This window comes from Ziziphus jujuba, chromosome 3 (assembly GCF_031755915.1).
Source record: "Ziziphus jujuba cultivar Dongzao chromosome 3, ASM3175591v1".
Classification (NCBI taxonomy): domain Eukaryota; kingdom Viridiplantae; phylum Streptophyta; class Magnoliopsida; order Rosales; family Rhamnaceae; genus Ziziphus; species Ziziphus jujuba.
In genome coordinates, this window is record NC_083381.1 from 30,887,523 (window position 1) to 30,906,609 (window position 19,087).

The 19,087-nt window shown below is 32.0% G+C and overlaps 1 protein-coding gene across 1 annotated transcript; it reads right to left on the reverse strand.

The window, feature by feature from the left end:
- Positions 1-15,510: 15,510 nt before the first annotated feature.
- LOC107423512 (uncharacterized) lies at positions 15,511-18,769 on the reverse strand. Its single transcript, XM_016033082.4, has 4 exons — positions 18,592-18,769; positions 17,021-17,873; positions 16,180-16,341; positions 15,511-16,061 (listed from the first exon to the last, which is right to left on the reverse strand). Exons 2-4 carry the CDS (start codon positions 17,864-17,866, stop codon positions 15,831-15,833), a joined length of 1,239 nt encoding a protein of 412 aa, XP_015888568.2. The 5' UTR covers positions 17,867-17,873; positions 18,592-18,769; the 3' UTR covers positions 15,511-15,830.
- Positions 18,770-19,087: the final 318 nt, after the last annotated feature.

Below are 19,087 nucleotides of genomic sequence, written 5' to 3' on the forward strand. Positions count from 1 at the left end.
ATGCTCATAATATAATTTAATTATTTATCATTGTTATTATTATTTTTATTTATCCTATAAATATATTTTTACCTTATAAGATCAATTATTTATGGAATTCAATTAAAAAATATTTACCTATTTAAATTTTTTTCACCTATAAAATTCAAATTCAAATCAAAATGTATTTATATAATTTAATTCAAATTCAAATGTATTTATATAATATTTTCCATCTATGATATTAAAATTCAAATTCAAATATATTTTTTGATTCTTTGAAAATAATTAATTTTCTTATGTTAGATCCTTATGTTTAATTTGATTAGATAAAGAATTCAATTTAAATGAAATAATAACATCCTCTATATCTTTTCCATCATCTAATATATATATATATATATATATATTAATTTAAGGGATTTTTCTTTTTATAAATATTTTAAAATTGTTTTATAAAATAATTATTTTCATTATATTTTATAACTCGTTGTTTCTATTTATAACTATTTATACCATATATAGAATATTTTTAACACAGATAATTATTTTATTTTATTTTATTTTATTTTATGAACATGATTGCATTAGAAAACTTTCATCCAAAATGTCAACAATATTAGTCTTTAACATAAAATTCAGTTTGTATTTGTGTCTTGTAGTTTTAAAATTGACATTGTTGAATCTAACTATAAAATTTTGCATTAAATATAATTGACCTTCATGAATCAATGGATTGAAACGATGAACCAATGAACGCTTTATTGTAGCATGAATCCTTCCACCCTATAAATATTTGTTAAAATTTTTAAATCTTAAACAAAAGAATGGATACATAATATTATTATATTATTATATATATAAGATTACACTGTATAATCTATATAATAATAATAAGTACAATTATAATAATAATAATAATAATATATTTATATCGTATATTATATACACATGCACAATATTGTATATATTATATATAATAATAAGTATAATTATAATAATAATAATAATATATTCTATAGTATATTATATACACATGCACGATATTATATTGTATAATATAAACACATAATAATAATAATAATAATAATAATAATAATAATAATATCAATAACATGTGATGAAAAAAAAAATGCTGATCCATTAACACCATTTCAATTCTACTAATTTCTGATTTGTCATCAAAATATGAGACTTTCCAAAGTCTTAGGACACAAATTTTAAATGTCCACTGCATTTTGTTCGCATTGATGTGGTCGATAAAATCGATCTGTCTCAAAATATTTTTCAAAATAAAATAAAATTTTTTATTAATGATAAATATATTTGATTTTATGATCGTATTGCTTTTTCTTGCATACCCTCGGTTTGAATAATCTCCTCCGTCTTCTTATTTTTATTTTTTTCTTATCTATCATCTTGAAAAAATTGATAGACAAAGGTAAATTAATAAGCAAGGATGCTTCGTTAGAAGCATCTTCTTCTTTTTTAAGAGTTTCTACATCATATCTTAATTCAGAATCATCAATTTCTTTCAAAAATCCATAGCATGACTCACGTACATGCTTATGATTAATATGATCATGTTTAGGATCCATTAAAAAAAAATTGAGATTAAAGAATTAAAAAAAAAAAAACCTAAACCCTAAAACAGAAATATGAAAGAAATAAAAACTAACAAAATATTCAATACCAAAATTTTAAAAAACCAGAGGGTGTCACTTACTAATTTAGAGCCAAATGTATTTAACTTATTTAATAAATAAAATAAAATAAAATATTAAATAATAGTATATGCAAAGGAATATTCTCTAAATCTTTAATTATATATATATATATATATATATATTGTACATGTACGGGCTTATATCTTTAATTATGGTTACCGAAACCCATAAATATATGTTTGGCAAATAATATCAAATCAAATATTTTATTAAAAATTAATTATGTATATTTAATTATATCCATAAAAGATAAGATAATGAATGATAAATAATAAATAATAATAAATAAAATAAAAATATTTCACAATTATTACCATATAAAATTAAATTATATCAAAATTTAATTTTATATATATTTAGTTGTATCCATAAATGGTAAGATAATGAATAATAATTAATAAATAATAAATGAATAACATCAAATAAAAAAACATATTTTTAGAGGAAATTTGGAAGAATGGTGTGCTGACACGTGACGCATATAATTTTTTTTTTAATATATTATATAGATTTTTGACAAATTTTACTCGTAAAAAGTCTTTTATTGTTTTATGCCAAAATAAACATCAAAAAATTTATTTCACCATTTTCCTTACATAACAATATATATTAAAAAAAATGCAACTTATTTATCTTTCTATCATATTTTTAGTCAGTTGGCTTCTACATGATTGGGGGCTTCTCTTGTCATTGCTTTTGGTTTCTAATAAAAACCCTTTATTCAGTTATAAAAAAAAAAAAAAAAGGTCAACTTTAGTCAAAAATCAACTTCAAGGTTTTTATCTACAGGTAAGTGATGATTTCTAAAATTTAAGGAGTTTAAAAATCTTACTCAATGTTTAATATGGAAGGGAAGCATGGCCAAGATATAAAACAGCCCCATTACTCCTGTGTGTGATTGTGTGCTGTTGTAATTGGATTCCAGAATAAGAGTCTCCCCATCATTGATCTGTTAATAAATTATATAAATAATAGATATAATATATGTATATACATGTGAAATGATAAATAAAACAATTGTAAATAAAATATAGAAAAATAATCAAAATTAGATTTAAGAACCTATATTCTTTTACTTTGATGATCTTTTTTATGAATCTATTCGAGTCATCTGTGGTATCACAGTGTCCTTAAGACTATTCCCCTCCTACCAGTGCAGGTGTTTTCTGACGGTCGTCTTCCAAGATACAACGGATTTTATAAAACTCTCGGACACAGCACCATCGAAGCTTTCCCTTCGAACTTTTAAAGTACCTTTGCCTTACCCCTCTCATAATGCAAAAATGCCAGAAAAAATTGTGTTTTATTCTTGTTCTTCCAAAAATCACGTGTGGGAGGACAGTTTATTTTTCAATTTTTCTTTTTCTTGTTTTAAAAAACCCATTTTTTTTTTCACAAAAAAACTCCAAAACTTAAACAGATTAAACATTAAAACTCATTTAATATCATTAAAGCCCACAAATCATTCACACATAAATGAAAATACGTTACAATCTCCGACATAAATGATTTGACTACTAGAGACTATGCAAGACTCTAGTGGTAAAGTTCTATAGTTGGAACCTGCATAAGATAGATAGATGTTACTTTTTGAACATTTCCGTATGAGACTATACCTTCTTTACTGACTAATGGTAGATGCGATATCTTTGAACCATTTCATTGTTTGTGTAAATAACAATATAGTTCACACAGGTTCCTTCCTGGTACACTTCAGTTCTTACTGTTGTGTTCATTTTGGCTTCGAACACATACCTAATTCTACAGAGTTTCTAAGGAATTGCGCTTTTAACAATTCTCCTTTGAAGTAGCCACTCTTCTTTCTCACATAGGTGATTTCTATTTCCAATGTAGTCAGCATAAATATGTATAAACTACCAAACACACACTTATAGGAATCATTAAAAGCATACTTTATGCTTAACTTTTTTCTATTACTGTTTTATCATAGGAATGAAGAGAGGATTAACCCCACGGTGATTCATACTAGTTTTTACAATTGCGTTGTCCTATTGAATCTAGATCTTGGGATCTCTAGTTAATTAGGTTGGGTTTTCATCATATCGACTTTACTCACAGGCTTCAGTCCCATTCCCTCGATGATTTTTCATCTAATTCTCTATTTAACCCTTTAGTTAGCGGATCCATTATGTTATCTTTTGACTTTACATAGTCTATCGAGATAACTTCAATTGAGATTAATTGTCTAATGGAATTATGTCTACGATGAATATGTCTAAACTTTCCATTATGCATGATATTTTATGCTTTTCCAATTGCAGATTAACTATCACAATGTATACTTATTGCTGGCATAGGTTTCGGCCACCTTGGAATGTCCTCCGAAAATTGGCATAACCATTCTGCCTTTTCACCATATTTATCTAATGGGATGAACTCAGATTTCATCGTGGATCGAGTTATCATAGTTTGTTTTGAGGACTTTCATGTCACAGCTGTACCCGCTAATGTAAATAGATAGCCATTAGTGGATTTTGAATCCTTAACATCTGATATTTAGTTAGCATTATTGTATCCTTCTAATACAGCAGGATATCTTGTATAATGCAGTCCATATTTATGAGTATATTATAAGTACCTTAGTACTCTTATGATTACTTTTCAATGATCAGCATTTGGATTACTCGTGTGTCTACTCAGTCTACTTATAGCATAGGCTATGTCTAGTCTTGTACAATTCATCAAGTACATCAGACTTCCAATCACACTTGTGTATTCCACTTGAAATACACTCTCTCTTTTATTCTTGGATAAGTGTAAACTCACATCTATGGGTGTTCTAGCTATAATAGTATCATCTTTACTAAAATTAGCCAGTATTTTATTCACATAATGCGTTTGACTAAGAATGATTTCATTAATCGAAGTTCTCATGATTTTCATTCCTAAAATCACATCAGCAAGTCTCATATCTTTTATGTCAAATTTGGATTTTAATATGGCTCTTGTAGTTCAAACCATACTATCGTCACCATCCACAATGAGTATGTCATCTACATAAAAACAAAGAATGACATATCCATTCTCTGTATCTTTTACATAGATACACTTGTCACACTCATTTATTTTAAATCTATCACTTAGCATGGCACTATCAAATTTTTGATACTATTGCTTTAGAGCTTGTTTAAGTCCATACAAGGACTTCACCAATCTACAGATTTTATTTTCTTGTCCTGGAGTGGAGGAACCCTTAGGTTGCTCCATATAGATCTCTTCATCAAAATCTCCATTACGAAAAACTGTTTTCATATCCATTTGATGTACTTCAAAATCTCGCAAAGCAGCTATCGCCAGTACCATCCTTATGGAATTTATTGCTATTGCCAGTACCATTATTATGGAATTTATTTTCATTACTGGAGAATAAGTATAAAAATAATCAAGGCCTTCTTATTGCTTGTATCCCTTAATTACAAGTCTTGCCTTGTATTTATCTATTGCTCCATCTGTTTTCATCTTGTTTTTTAAAAATCCATTTGTAGCCTAAGGGTTTACAGCCTGGAGGAAGATCTACTAACTTACAAGTGTGATTCTGCAAGATTGAATCAATTTCACTTTTTATAGCTTCTTTCTATAAATTTCCTTCAGGAGAATTTATAGCCTCTTGCAAGTTTTGAGGTTTACTTTCTAGCATATAGGTAAGAAAATCTAGACCGTACGATTTTTTAGTTCTTACTCTCTTGCTTCATCTTAGTTCAACCTCAGTCTTAACTTCAGTCTCCTGATCTTCATCACTATCATGGCTATCGGTCCTTTTTCAATCTTATATGGAAAAATATACTCGAAAAATTATGCATTTCTCGATTCAATTATTGTATTCTTATGTATATCAAGAATTTATGATCTATACACGAGAAAGCAATATGCACTATTATTTTGTGCATATCCTATAAATATGCAATCAACTATTTTGGGACCTATCTTAACTTTCTTTGGAGTAGGTACCACAACTTTGACTAGACACCCCCACACTTATAAGTATTTAGAGGAAGGTTGTCTTCCTTTCCATAGCTCATACGGTGTCTTTACTTGGTCCTTCCGGGGTACCTCATTTAAAACATCGTTTGCCGACAAAACGAGGAACATGTAAGTATTTATAGGAAGGTTGTTTTCCTTTCCATAGCTCATAGGGTGTCTTTTACTTGGTTCTTCCGATACTCTAGAACTTATCAGCATTGCATTCATAATTTTTTTCAAAGTTCTATTTTTCCATTCAGCCATACCTTTTGATTGTGGTGAATATGGTGGAGTAACTTCATGTATAATGCTATGTTGAGTACAATACTCTCCAAATGTAGTTACATACTCACCATCATGATCACTTCTAATCACTTTAACTTTTCTGTTGAGTTGATTCTCGTCTTCAGTTTTATAGAAAATAAAATTCTCTATAGCCTCATCTTTGCTCCTAAGCAAATACACATAGCTATATTTCGTGCTATCATCAATAAAGGTGATAAAATATTTATTACCACTTCTAATCGGTGTGAATTTCAAATCATATACATTGATATGTATTAAATCCAAATGTTCATTATTTCTCTCAATTGTTTAATACGATAACCTTATTGATTTTGCCTTTACACAAGTTTCACATTTATATTTGGAATCAATTTCAAACGTGGGAATATGATTCAAGTTAATTAACCTCCCCAGAGAATTAAAATTAACATATCCTAGTATACCATGCCATAAAATGGAAGACTCAAGCAAGTAAACAGAAGAAGTACTAGCTTTATCAATATTCTTTGGCTTTACAGTCATTACAATCAGTTTGAATAAACCATTGGCTACATAGTCCTTTCCCACAAACATTTCATATTTGGACAAAATAACTTTATCTGACTCAAACACTAAACAAAAACCATGTTTGCTTAGCAGCAATCTAGACACCAAATTCTTACGAATGTCTGAATATACAATACATTATTCATAGTCAGATTCTTCCTAGAGGTTATTTTCAAGACTATCTTGCTCTGCTCTTGGATTTTCGATATGGTAGAATTACCCATGAACAACTTTTCTCCATTTTTCTTTCGTTCGAAGGAGGTGAACATGTTTTTATCTGCACACACGTGGTAGGTTACACTTATGGTAGGTTGCATCCGTATCTATCCACCACTCTCTTGAATTATATCCCACTAAGTTCATCTCAGAGATTACAGTGCTAAGGTCAATGTCATTAACCTTTTGAGTGATGTGCTCCATCTTCTGTGCCTTTTTGTTCCTCTTTCTTTTTGGCAATTTGCATTTCGCCGCTCTGTGACCCCTCTTATCACAGTTAAAGCATTTGTGTTGAAATTTGGCCTTCTTGGAGATGCCTCCTTTAGGCCCCAATTTGAAACTTTTTCTAACATTCTTCTTATTCTTGGAACTACTCCCATGCTCCAAAATATTGGCCTTCACCACGGTCTCCATGGATCTTTTGTCAAACCTCCTATTGTCATATTCAATACAAAGCTTACCAACAAGAGTCTCAATATCCATTTTCTTTTTCTTTTCCTTAAGATAATTTCTGAAGTCTCCCTAATTAAGAGGTAGCTTCTCAATCATAGCAACTACTTGAAAGGCCTCATTAATAAACATCTCTTCGGTAAGAAGTTCTTGGATGAGCATTTACAACTCATGTACTTGACTCATTAATGGCTTGTTATCCACCATTATGTAGTCCAAGAATTGGCTTGCAACAAACTTTTCGAACCCAGCATTCTCAATTTTATACTTCCGATCCAAAGTTTTCCACAGCGAAAGAGCTAACTTCATGCCACAGTACACTCCATACAAGGCATGAGATAGGCCATTTAGGACATAATTCTAATATTAATAAATGGAATGCTTCCATGTGTCCACTGCCATGAGTGTCTCTTTGTCACTCTTTTCATTAGTAGGTGGTGCGTCTTTAGTTAGGATCCTCGCAAGCCCTAACATAGTCAAGTAGAACAATATCTTCTGTTGCCACCTTTTAAATTTTGCCTTATCAAACTTGTTAGGTCTCTTTGCATAGTTTACAAAAGGAGGCACTTGAATTATAGGAGATTGAGTGGGCATGGTCACACTATCTATACTTGCCATTTCTGTAAAATCATAAAAATTTGAAATCAATTAGTTGTTTTTTTCTATCTTAACAAACTAATTATAACCAATTTCCAATAGGAAAACACAAAAAAAATGTGATTTTTTAAGGTTTCTATATTCTCCACAAAATTTCTATATACATTCACAAAATTACTGTACACACCCATAAAATTTCTTTATACACCCACCAAGGCTAACATCATCAATTACACAATATTGACATCATTGCTAATGTCATTCTAATGTGTCACTATTGCTGATGTGGCAGTGATACGTGGCATCCCCATGCTAACGTGACACCTGCCACATGACACATCGTGCTAACGAGGCGCCTGCCACATGGCACATAGTTCTGATGTGCCAGCCACGTGTCGACTGACGTCACACCACGTGGCCCTTTGAGGTCCAACATGTGGCGTGCTCTTTGACAAACACGTGTTACGCACCAAAGGCAACATGTGTTATCTGTACCAGGTCGACATGTGGTATCTTCTTAGTGCGACACGTGATGCATGTCAGAGTCTTATACGTGTCAACTGTCATAGGTTGACACATGTCACCATTTAATGCACGACATGTGGCTTTGTGACTATGCGACACGTAGCTGTGCGACTTTGCCTTGCCATTGTGTAGTCACCACTTATATCGCAACATGTGTCGGGCCTTAATCATTTGGGCCAAATCCTCATGGGCCTGAGTTTGGTCTGGGCTTGGATCTTGGGCTAAATAGTAACATATTCTAATCACAAGCTGGGCTTTGGAACTGGACTAGGTCCATCAAAATTTAAAATTCAAACCTAATCACCCAGAATCGGCCCGTACTCGTTTTTTGGACCCCTTAACCCGTTTTCAACCTCCAACCGGGTCGTTTTGGACCTATTTTCTCGGTAAATGGATCAGTTGATCCGGTTTCAAATTTTCAACCAATTTTTATTGTTTCGACGATGAAAAAAATCTAAAAATCACCAAAAAATTCATAATATCATGGGCAAGCAATTTTATGGAAAAATTTTTGATAAAACAAAAAATAAATAAACACTCACCCACAATATTACATACGAATTCTTCAAAAAATTAATTTTTTTCCCCATTTTCAAACCCGGTAGAAAAATGTAAATCCATAAAAAAAAAAAAAGAGCAAAACATTAAATCATGGGCAATATTGATCGATTAAACAAAATTAAAATTAGAGCCCATCCACAAAATTATGCACGAGTTTGAAGCCAAAATTAGAATAATTTTTTTCCCCCCTTCTCCAACAACACATACACAGATCACAACAAAGAACAAAAACCATACAATCCACATATATCTATATATACAATCGGGGATAGTATTAAGATTGTTAATAAATTATATAAATAATATAGATAATATATGTATATTACTTGTGGAATGATAAATAAAACAATAGTAAACAAAATAGAGGAAAATAATCAAAATAAATTTAAGAACCTGTATTCCTTTACTTTGATGATTGTTTTAATGAATCTGCCCGAGACCTGTATGGTACCACAGTATCCTTAAGACTATTCTTGTCCAACTGTTGCGGGTGTTTTCCAAACAGATTCTATAAAACTCTCGAACACAGCACCATTGAAGCTTCCCCTTTGAACTTTTAGATCACAATGCAAAAATGCCAGAAAAAATTGTTTTCACTCTTGTTCTTCCAAAAATCACATGTGGGAGGAGAGTCTATTTTTCAATCTTCCTTTTTCTTGTTTTCAAAAACCTTTTTTTTTTTTTTTCCAAAAAATCTCAAAAACTCAAACAGAATAAACATTAAAACTCATTTCATGCCATTAAAGGCCCATTAAAGCCTACAAATCGTTCACACATAAATGAAAATACGTTACATAATCTTGACAAAACTTGGTTAAGGAAAACAAGTTGACATTCCAACTACGTAACTAGCCTCGTTTCCTACTTTGTTCCCATTCCCATAAATTGGCAAAGATGAACATATTGTTTGTCTATCCTAGAGTAACAAAATCATTGGAGAACAAATAACTTCATTAAACTCCTCATTTATAATGCAGTTACATGAAAATTTCTAGCAGGACTTTGATGAATGTTTGTAGAAAGAAATTTACTTGTCTGTATAGTGTGGAACTGATTCCTCTAGTATACTAATGAGCAACAGCATAGATAACATATCCCGCAGAAGGGAGAGTAAGACTTGTCCTTTTGGTGTCAATGCAGGCATTATTGGTCCTACCACTTGGACATACTTCCGACACAAAATTTTCCACTACCCTTTTGTTGACTTTGGGCTACAGTACACTCCGTACAAGGCATCAGATAGGCTATTTAAGACATAATTCCGACATAAATAATCGGAATGTGTCCATGTGTCCATCACCATGAGTGTCTCTTTGTCACTCTCTTCATTAGTAGGTGGTGCATCTTCATTTAGAAACCTCTTAAGGCTCAGTGTAGTCAAGTAGAACAACATCTTTTATTGCCACTTTTTAAAATTTACTCCATTGAACTTCTCAGGTCTCTCTGCATGATTTGTAAAAGGAGGCACTTGAATTACAGGAGTCTGAGTAGCCATGCTCACACTATCTACACTTGTCATTTCTGTAAAATCACAAAAATCATAAATCAATTAGTTGTTTTTTCTATCTCAATAAACTAATTATAACTAATTTCCAATAGGAAAATAGAAAAAAATGTGATTTTTTAGAGTTTTTGTATACACCACAAAATTTCTATATACACATATAGAATTGCTGTATATACCCATAAAATTGTTTTATGCACCCATCAGGGTTGATATCATCAATTATATAATGATGACATCATCACTGATGTCATGCTGATGTGTTATTATTGCTGATGTGGTAGTCAGCTGATATGGTAGTGACACGTGGCATCCCTATGCTGATGCGAAACCTGCCATGTGGCATATCATGCTGACATGGCAACCATGTGTCGTCTAATGTCACGCCATGTCGCTCTCTGGGGTCCAACACGGTGGCACGTTCTCTTATAGATAGGGGTTACATGCCAGAGGCAACACATGTCACATGCACATGTCGACATATGGCACATCCTTAGTGTAACACGTGGCACGTGTAAGAGTTCGACATGTGTCACTTATCATAGGTCAACACATATCACCCTTTGATGCACGATGCGTGGCGCCATGAATAGGTGACATTGTGGCCTTGTGACTGTGCAATACGTGACCTCGCCATTGTGCCCCACGTCACCTTGCCTTTTTGTGCCACTTGTCGTCACCTTGTCTAGCCATGAATCACCACTTATTTCGTGACACGTGTCAGGCCTTAAGCAATTGGGCCAAATCCTCATGGACCTGGATTTGGTCTGGGCTTGGATCTTGGGCTAAACAATAACTTGTTCTAACCACGGACTGTGCTTTGGAACTGGGTTAAGTCTATCAAAATTTAAAATTTAGACCTAATCATCTAGAACTGGCCCGTACTTATTTTTCCAACCCATTAATCCATTTTCAATCTCCAACCGGATTGTTTTTTTATCTATTTTCTTGGTAAATGGGTCAGCCGATCCAGTTTCAATTTTTCAACCAAGTTTTACAATTCCGGCAACGTAAAAATACCGAAAAATCACCATAAATTTCATATATCATGGGCAAGCAGTTTTATGGAAAAAAAAGTTTAATAAAACAAAAAATAAATAAACACTCACCCCCAATATTACATACGGGTTCTTCAAAAAAAATTTTTTTTTTCCCCTTTTCAAATCCGGTACAAAATTGTAAATCCATAAAATAAAAAAAATTAAAACACCAAAACATTAAATCATAGGCAATATTAATCGATTAAGCAAAATAAAAATTAGAGCTCATCCACAAAATTATACAGGGGTTTGAAGCCAAAATTAAAATAATTTTTTTTCCCCTTCTCCGACAACACATACACAGATCATAACAAAGAACAAAAACCATATGATCCACATATATCTACATACACAATAAGGGAAGTCTTAAGATTGTTGATAAATTATATAAATAATATAGATAATATATGTATATATATGTGGAATGATGTAGAAAACGATTGTAAACAAAAAACAGGAAAATAATCAAAATTAAATTTAAGAACCTGTATTCCTTTATTTTGATAATCTTTTAGATGAATCTGTCCGAGACCTGTGTGGTACCACAATGTCTTTAAAATTATTCCCGTCCAACCGGTGCAGGTATTTTTCGATAGCTGACGAATTCTATAAAGCTCTCGGACACAGTACCACCAAAGCTTTTCCTTCAAACTTTTAGAGTACCTTTGCCTTACCACTCTCACAATGCAAAAATGCCAGAAAAAATTGTTTTCACTCTTGTTCTTCCAAAAATCATGTGTGGGATGAGAGTCTATTATTCAATCTTTCTTTTTCTTGTTTTCAAAAACCCATTTTTTTCCAAAAAAAACTCCAGAACTCAAAATGTAACAAACATTAAAACTCATTTAATACCATTAAAGGCCCATTAAAGCCCACTAATCATTCACACATAAATGAAAATACTTTACATGATCTTGACGAAGCCTAGTTAAGGAAAACAATTTGACATTCCAACTACGTGACCAGCCTCGTTTCCTACTTGCTTCCCGTTCCTATAAATTGCCAAAGATGAACATATTGTTTGTCCATCCTAGAGTAACAAAATCATTGGAGAATGAATAACTTCATTAAAATCCTCATTTTACAATGCGGTTACATGAAAATTCTAGCAAGATTTTGATGAATATTTGTAGAAAGAAATTTACTTATCTGTATAGTGTGGAACTGATTCCTCCAGTATGCTGATGAGCAACAGCATAGATAACATATTCCGCAGAAGGGATGAGCAACAGCATAGATAACATATTCCGCAGAAGGGAGATTGAGACTTGTCCTTTTGATGTCAATGCAGGCGTTAAGGGTCCTACCACTTGGACTGCAAGATTTTTCGACATCATACTCGATCTGTGCAAAAGAAAACCACTGGATCAGTCACAGTGAGGATTGAAGTAGCAAAAAGCCTGTCAACAATGTGTTATGATATGCTTTGGTTGAATTGACTTCCAATTTGATTCCCTCCCATATTTGAAACTTAAAGAGACTCACAAGTTACTCGTTATTTTTGAAGTAGTTAATGGCATAATATGTGTTTGTGTATTTATCAATTCTCAAAAAAGTCTAAAATGAACTGCATTTCAATTCCTAAAAGGTCCTCTCAGTGAACTATGTAGGGTCGAACCTTCTCTTAAAATCTAGCCCATTAAAATTTTTATTTGTTTTCTCAATCTACTTAATAGTTAAAGTTTATTTCATGGGCAAGTTATTTTGTAAATAAAGGTAATTTTAGAAATCTTATAAATAATTGTCTAGTTTTTCAATCTTGTATCAAGTAGTTTTAGAAATTTCAAAGAGAATTTTTTTTTAGAAAATTTTTTTGTATTAATTTAAGAGAAAAATTAATATATCTTTTCCTTTTCAATATTTTTGTGTTTTTATCTTTCATAATTTTGTGTGTTTATGTGTTTTTGATGATACGATAATCACAATATATATATATATATATATAATATAAAATGCTATGGATTGTGAGGGAGAAGAGTGGCAGTGGGTGGTAGGTTTCTCTCTAAAATTTAGTTCGGCTGGGCCTAATACAATTAGCAAGAAGAAAGGTAGTTATTTTGCAGTGCGATGATATGGGGCACAAGTTGGCCTTTGTTTTGTAACCTTTTTATTTTAGAGAGAGAAAACAGATAGGGAAGGATGGTAGTGCTGTAGAAAGCGCCCAAGCGCTGTTTACAGAACACATTTGAACGCTTGGGGAATGGAGATTTACGGTGTGTGCAAGGCAAGCCCTTTGTTAGAGAAACGGTGTGTTTGCGAAAACCAACCCCTTTAGTTAACCAGCAGCATATACAAATATATATGCTCACTCTCACCCTCCGGAGCATATCCTGAATTGGAGTGGGAATTATGAATAAGTGTCTATGTCATTTTCTAAGATCGCACTCAACAAACAAAGTATGAAGAGTGAGTTCAGCAAGCTTGCGGAGATCAGAGTTGAGTTGACCAGGGAAGCCATGGCAGCAAGTTAACCCCACATTGTAAATCTCTGTTCCCCAAGCATTAAGACGCCTTCTGTAAACAGCGCTTGGGTTCTTTCCGAAAAGGAATAAATCCATAAAAGATTTTTTTATTTTTTTTATTTTTTTATTTATTGTACATAACTGTGCACCAGCACTGGCACTTTGGACATTACTGTATAAATTTAGAGCCCTCAGTTTGTTTTTGCGTTTTGGACATTACTATGTAAATTTAGGTGCATACTACACATTAGGTGGCAGGTGATGTATTTCTCTCATTAAGTCATAATAAATACGTTTTCAAACTTTTTTTTCTAAATAAATTTAGAGTGTATTTGTCCACGTCAATCTCAGCAATAAACTTGTTGGGACTTTACATAATGATCATTTTGAACTAAAATAATTTTTTTATTGGATAGAATGATCACCTATTTTTCTTCTTGCAGGTTCATTATTCCAAGGTTAGGAAAAAAAAAAAAATTATAGCTAGCTTCCGCAAAGAATTAATAACTTGACTAAAAACTTTTTGAAAATTTCAAAATCAGGGATCATATTTGTCACTTTCTCACTCCATATATATATATATATATATATATATATATTCCACCATTCATTCCCTGCAGGTGAACTAGATATTCTATTTTATTCAAGTGTTTACCAAACCAATTAATTAATATCCATGGTAGGCGCCGTATTATATCAGCCACTTTTTATTTTAAAACTATATTAATTTGTCAGGTTGCGAAATAAAACCAATATTAGGAATATTTAAGATAACGGAAGCATCACGAAGAAGGAAAGCTTGTTGAATTAAACTAGTATTCCAAGCCACCTGGAGCGGTGGTCAAATCTGCAGCATTGCCATTCTCATTAACTTTTTTAATTTGAAATCAACTTATTGCCTCTTTTGTCAAAGTACTTTTCTCCAAAATAAATTAGAAAAAAATAAATAAAAACAAAAATTTAAGCCTTAGTTTAGTAAATACTGTAATTGATTGGACTAAAACATGGTAAAAGATATTGTATTTTTTATATGTGTGCTTCTTTCAGTACTAAAAATTAAAACACAAAAGGACTAATCAAATGTTATTACGTAATACTTCTCGGAAATTTGTTTTTGAATCCATCAGGTACATCAGTATCCTCTGAACCATCGTTGCAAGCCATTTTGAGGCCACAATTAAGCTTCTTTTTTTTTTTTTTTCTAAGGGAAAATTTTTTCTACCTCCGAAAGGTTTGATGAAAAATCTTTTAGAGCTCCGAAATTTAAAAATTCTTTGTTTACCCTTCTATAAGCTTGGATAATTATTCAATTACCATCTTTCAGATTGATTTTTGACAAATTTTACTTATAAAAAGTCTATTTTATAACTATAAAATCATTATTTACCCTTCTAAAATTTATATAAATATCACTTACCATTCTTTAGATTGATTTTTGACAAATTTTAGTTATAAAAAGTCTATTTTACGGTATTATGCCAAAATAAACATCAAAACCTTATTTCATCCTTTCCTCCACATAGCAACATATATTAAAAAAAAGAAAAAAAAAAAAAAGAGCAATTCATTTATCTTTCTATTATATTGTTAGTCAATATAAAAATGCAATCTCTACTAAATGATTATTACCAAAAAAAAGTCTCACTAAATGATTTTGTTTAGGATACATTATTATAATGTACATGAGAGTACTGATTTTATATTTATCTTCACATACAAAGGGAAAATAGACATTGCATAAGTCAACTTTGGTCGGTTGGCTTCTGCATGATTCGTGGCTTCTTTGGCGTAGCTTTGGTTTCTAATGAAAGCCCTTTATTCAAAATATATTAAAAAAAAAAAATTCTGAAAAAAAAGGTTCGACTTTATTCAAAAATCAACCCCAAGGGTGCTAAATGATTATTATTCAAATCTAGAGGTAAGTGATGATTTCTCAAATCTCAGGAGTTTAAAAATCTTAGTAATTTGGCAGTTGGTCTGCAACCAAAATGTAAAACAGCCCCATTACTCCTGCGTGTGATTGTGTGCTGTTGTAAATGGATTCCAGAATCAGAGTCTCCCCATCATTGATCTTGACAGAGCCAGGTTGAGGATAACAAGTTGACATTCCAACTACATAACCAGCCTCGTTTCCTACTTCGTTCCCCTTCCCATAAATTGGCAAAGATGAACATATTGTTCGTCCGTCCTAGAATAACAAAATCATTGGAGAGAGAATAACTTCAATAAACTCATCATTTTGCAATGCAGTTACATGAAAATTTCTGACACTACTTAGATAAAATGTTTGTTATGAAGAAATTTACTTGTTTGTATAGTGTTGAACCAGCTCCTCCAGTATGCTGATGAGCAACACCATATATAACATATCCCCCAGAAGGGACACTGAGACTTGTCCTTTTGGTGTCAACGCAGGCATTACTAGTCGTAACACTTGGACTGCAAGATTTTTCGACTTGAAACTCGATCTGTGCAAAGAGAAAACCGATGGATCAATCACAGTGAGGATTTAACTAGCAAAAACCTGCCAACACTGTGTCATGATATGCTTTGCTTGAATTGAGGCCTAATTTGATTCCCTTTTCTACCATTTTTGAAACTTAAAGAGACTCAAAAGTCTCGTTATTTTTGAAGCACTTGGTGCCATAATATGTGTCTCTGTATTTATCAATTCTCCAAAAAGTCTAAAATGAACAACATTTCAATTCCTAAAAGGTCCTTTCAGTGAACTGGTGTGGGATTAGGTAGAGTAACTACATGCATATTCATAGGATTCACTTATTTCATGATAACAATTTCATCCTAAAACAAACAATTTAGAATCTCCAAATGTAACAAAAACAAAATTTATGGACTAGAATTCCATGAAGTATCCAAGCTCTATTTTCAATTTAATGAATATTTTTCCTATACCACATCAAATAGAACTTTTAAAAATTGTCCATAGAAATGAACTGCATCAAAAAGAACTAGGAAGTATAACCAAAGTTCATAGGATATATATGCCCTATCTCCTAAACAATGGGTGTAACAAAAATTTATCCAAAATATAATCATATTTTCAAATATTTTGATCATAAAACTAAGAAATAGTAAAAGTAAGAGACTAAACATCAATTCCCAACAGCAATTCTAACATATTGTTACCAGGCAATTATGTTCAGCACGCGGCATAGTTGAATTCTTCGAAGCCTTCATAATATCAGTGACATCGAAGATATAGATCTTAACAGGAACTATGAAATCAGACCAATCAAACCACTTCACAGTATATCTCAGGTAGAGAATTCTCTTGGGACCCTCAAAGCCTTCACTGAGCCTGCATCTTGTACCATCAATGCAACAAGAAAGACCGCCTTTGTACTCCGGACTCAAAGGCTGGCCAGATTCGTCCTTTGAAACATTATACAGATCACACCTGCATTCAATGCATCCCCACTTATCTTCAACGCCACGAGTATCAATGGCATGAACATTGAGCAACCATTTCTCCTCATAACCAGACGGGATTTCTGCAGCGTTACCAACTTCAACTCCAAAAGGATCAGGAACCTGCGTGGCTGTTCTTCGTGTTTCGGATCCAAGTCCATAATACTGTCCAAGAACATTTTCCTGGCATATTCCATCGTTTCTTACGATAACAAAATCTGTAGAATTAAAGCCATCCTGATCTGGCTCTGGGGAATTCTTACGGTGATAATACCTCGAAACAACCCAATGATGAAGATAAGTTTCATAAAGAGGAACAGAATTTCCTGCTTCATCAACTACTTCAGCATCAAAACTTTTGAGAGCGATATGACCTCTTGGGAAATCAATGTTGTAGTAATATTTGTTTGACACTGATCCAGGTCCCACTTCGAACTTAGGGGATAAGAAAACTGCAGATTTCGTCTTGATTTTGCTTTTCAACGAAGAACATGAACATGGTATGGTTAATCCCAATAGTAATATTACTGAGGAAACCAACCAAATTCTACAACTCCCTAGCATTTTGCTCCTGCCAGTATAAGAACCTTCTAGTTAAAACTAAAATTCTCATATAAACAAACACTAAACTCTGCTTCTGACTCTAAAGCAAGAACCTTCAAGTTAAAACTAAAATTCTCATATAAACAAACACTAAACTCTGCTTCTGACTATAAAGCTATCTTCGCTCCCTTAAGAAAGTGTATACAACTATGCATACTCGAACACAACACAATAAAAGAGCTTAAATAAGATGTTGAGTTATCATAAGTCATGCTAGATGATTGATATTAATTTAACAGTTGCCAATTGTTTTTTTTTTTCTTTTTTTAAAAAAAAAGAAGTGGATTAGAAATTTTGTAAGACAGTAGGATTTGAAAGAATAATTAATAATGTTTGTTCTAAACTTCTAATATTGTTACTATTCATTTCATAACCTTCAAACTTTCTCAAGTAACAAAAGCTTAAAGATCATACTAAATGGGAAAGTTAAAAAAAAAAAAAAAAAAAAAAAGATCAGCCCACCAAACATAAAGAAAAAAAAAAAAAAACAATTCTCTGCAAAAATCGAAGCAGATAAAGGCACAAAATAACGATATATGCGTGTTCTTTTTGCCTGCCTCTTCTTGAACCTATGATCCAGTGACCATAACTCATCCACTAGACCATGGGACTAGAAGTTTGCGGGCATTTATGTGCGTATGTGTACATAAACAAAAATATGGTAAAAGGAACGGAAATGAACCAACCAGATGAAAACCAGCCACGGCCACTGCGAGTCTACAACAACTGGGTCTGATGGTGGTGTTATACATATATGACTATATATATATAATATATCATAGTTAAAATAATTGGCAAAGTGTGTAAACGAAAGTGTGGTTGAACTTTCCAGAATGAGAGCAGCACTTACATCATCCTTCGAATTTCAACTTTCTTCATCCTATAAAATATATATCTTCCTCAGGCAGATCAGACATAATGTTTAAAATCTATAAAGTGGTCTTTTTATTTTTTTTATTTTTTAAATTTTTTTGGTGTTGAAACTAGAAAAAAGCTGTTATTATTGTGTCTGCAGTATTATCAGTTGGTTGTTTTTTTTGTTTGTGTAAATATGCATTGACTATTTTATTCTTGGAGTGGTTTGTGTAAATATGTAAGTTTGGCGGGTCTTGATGTTCGATGCAAATAATTGATACCCATTAAAAGCAATTTTTTGTAATATCCATTAAAAGCATTAACGGT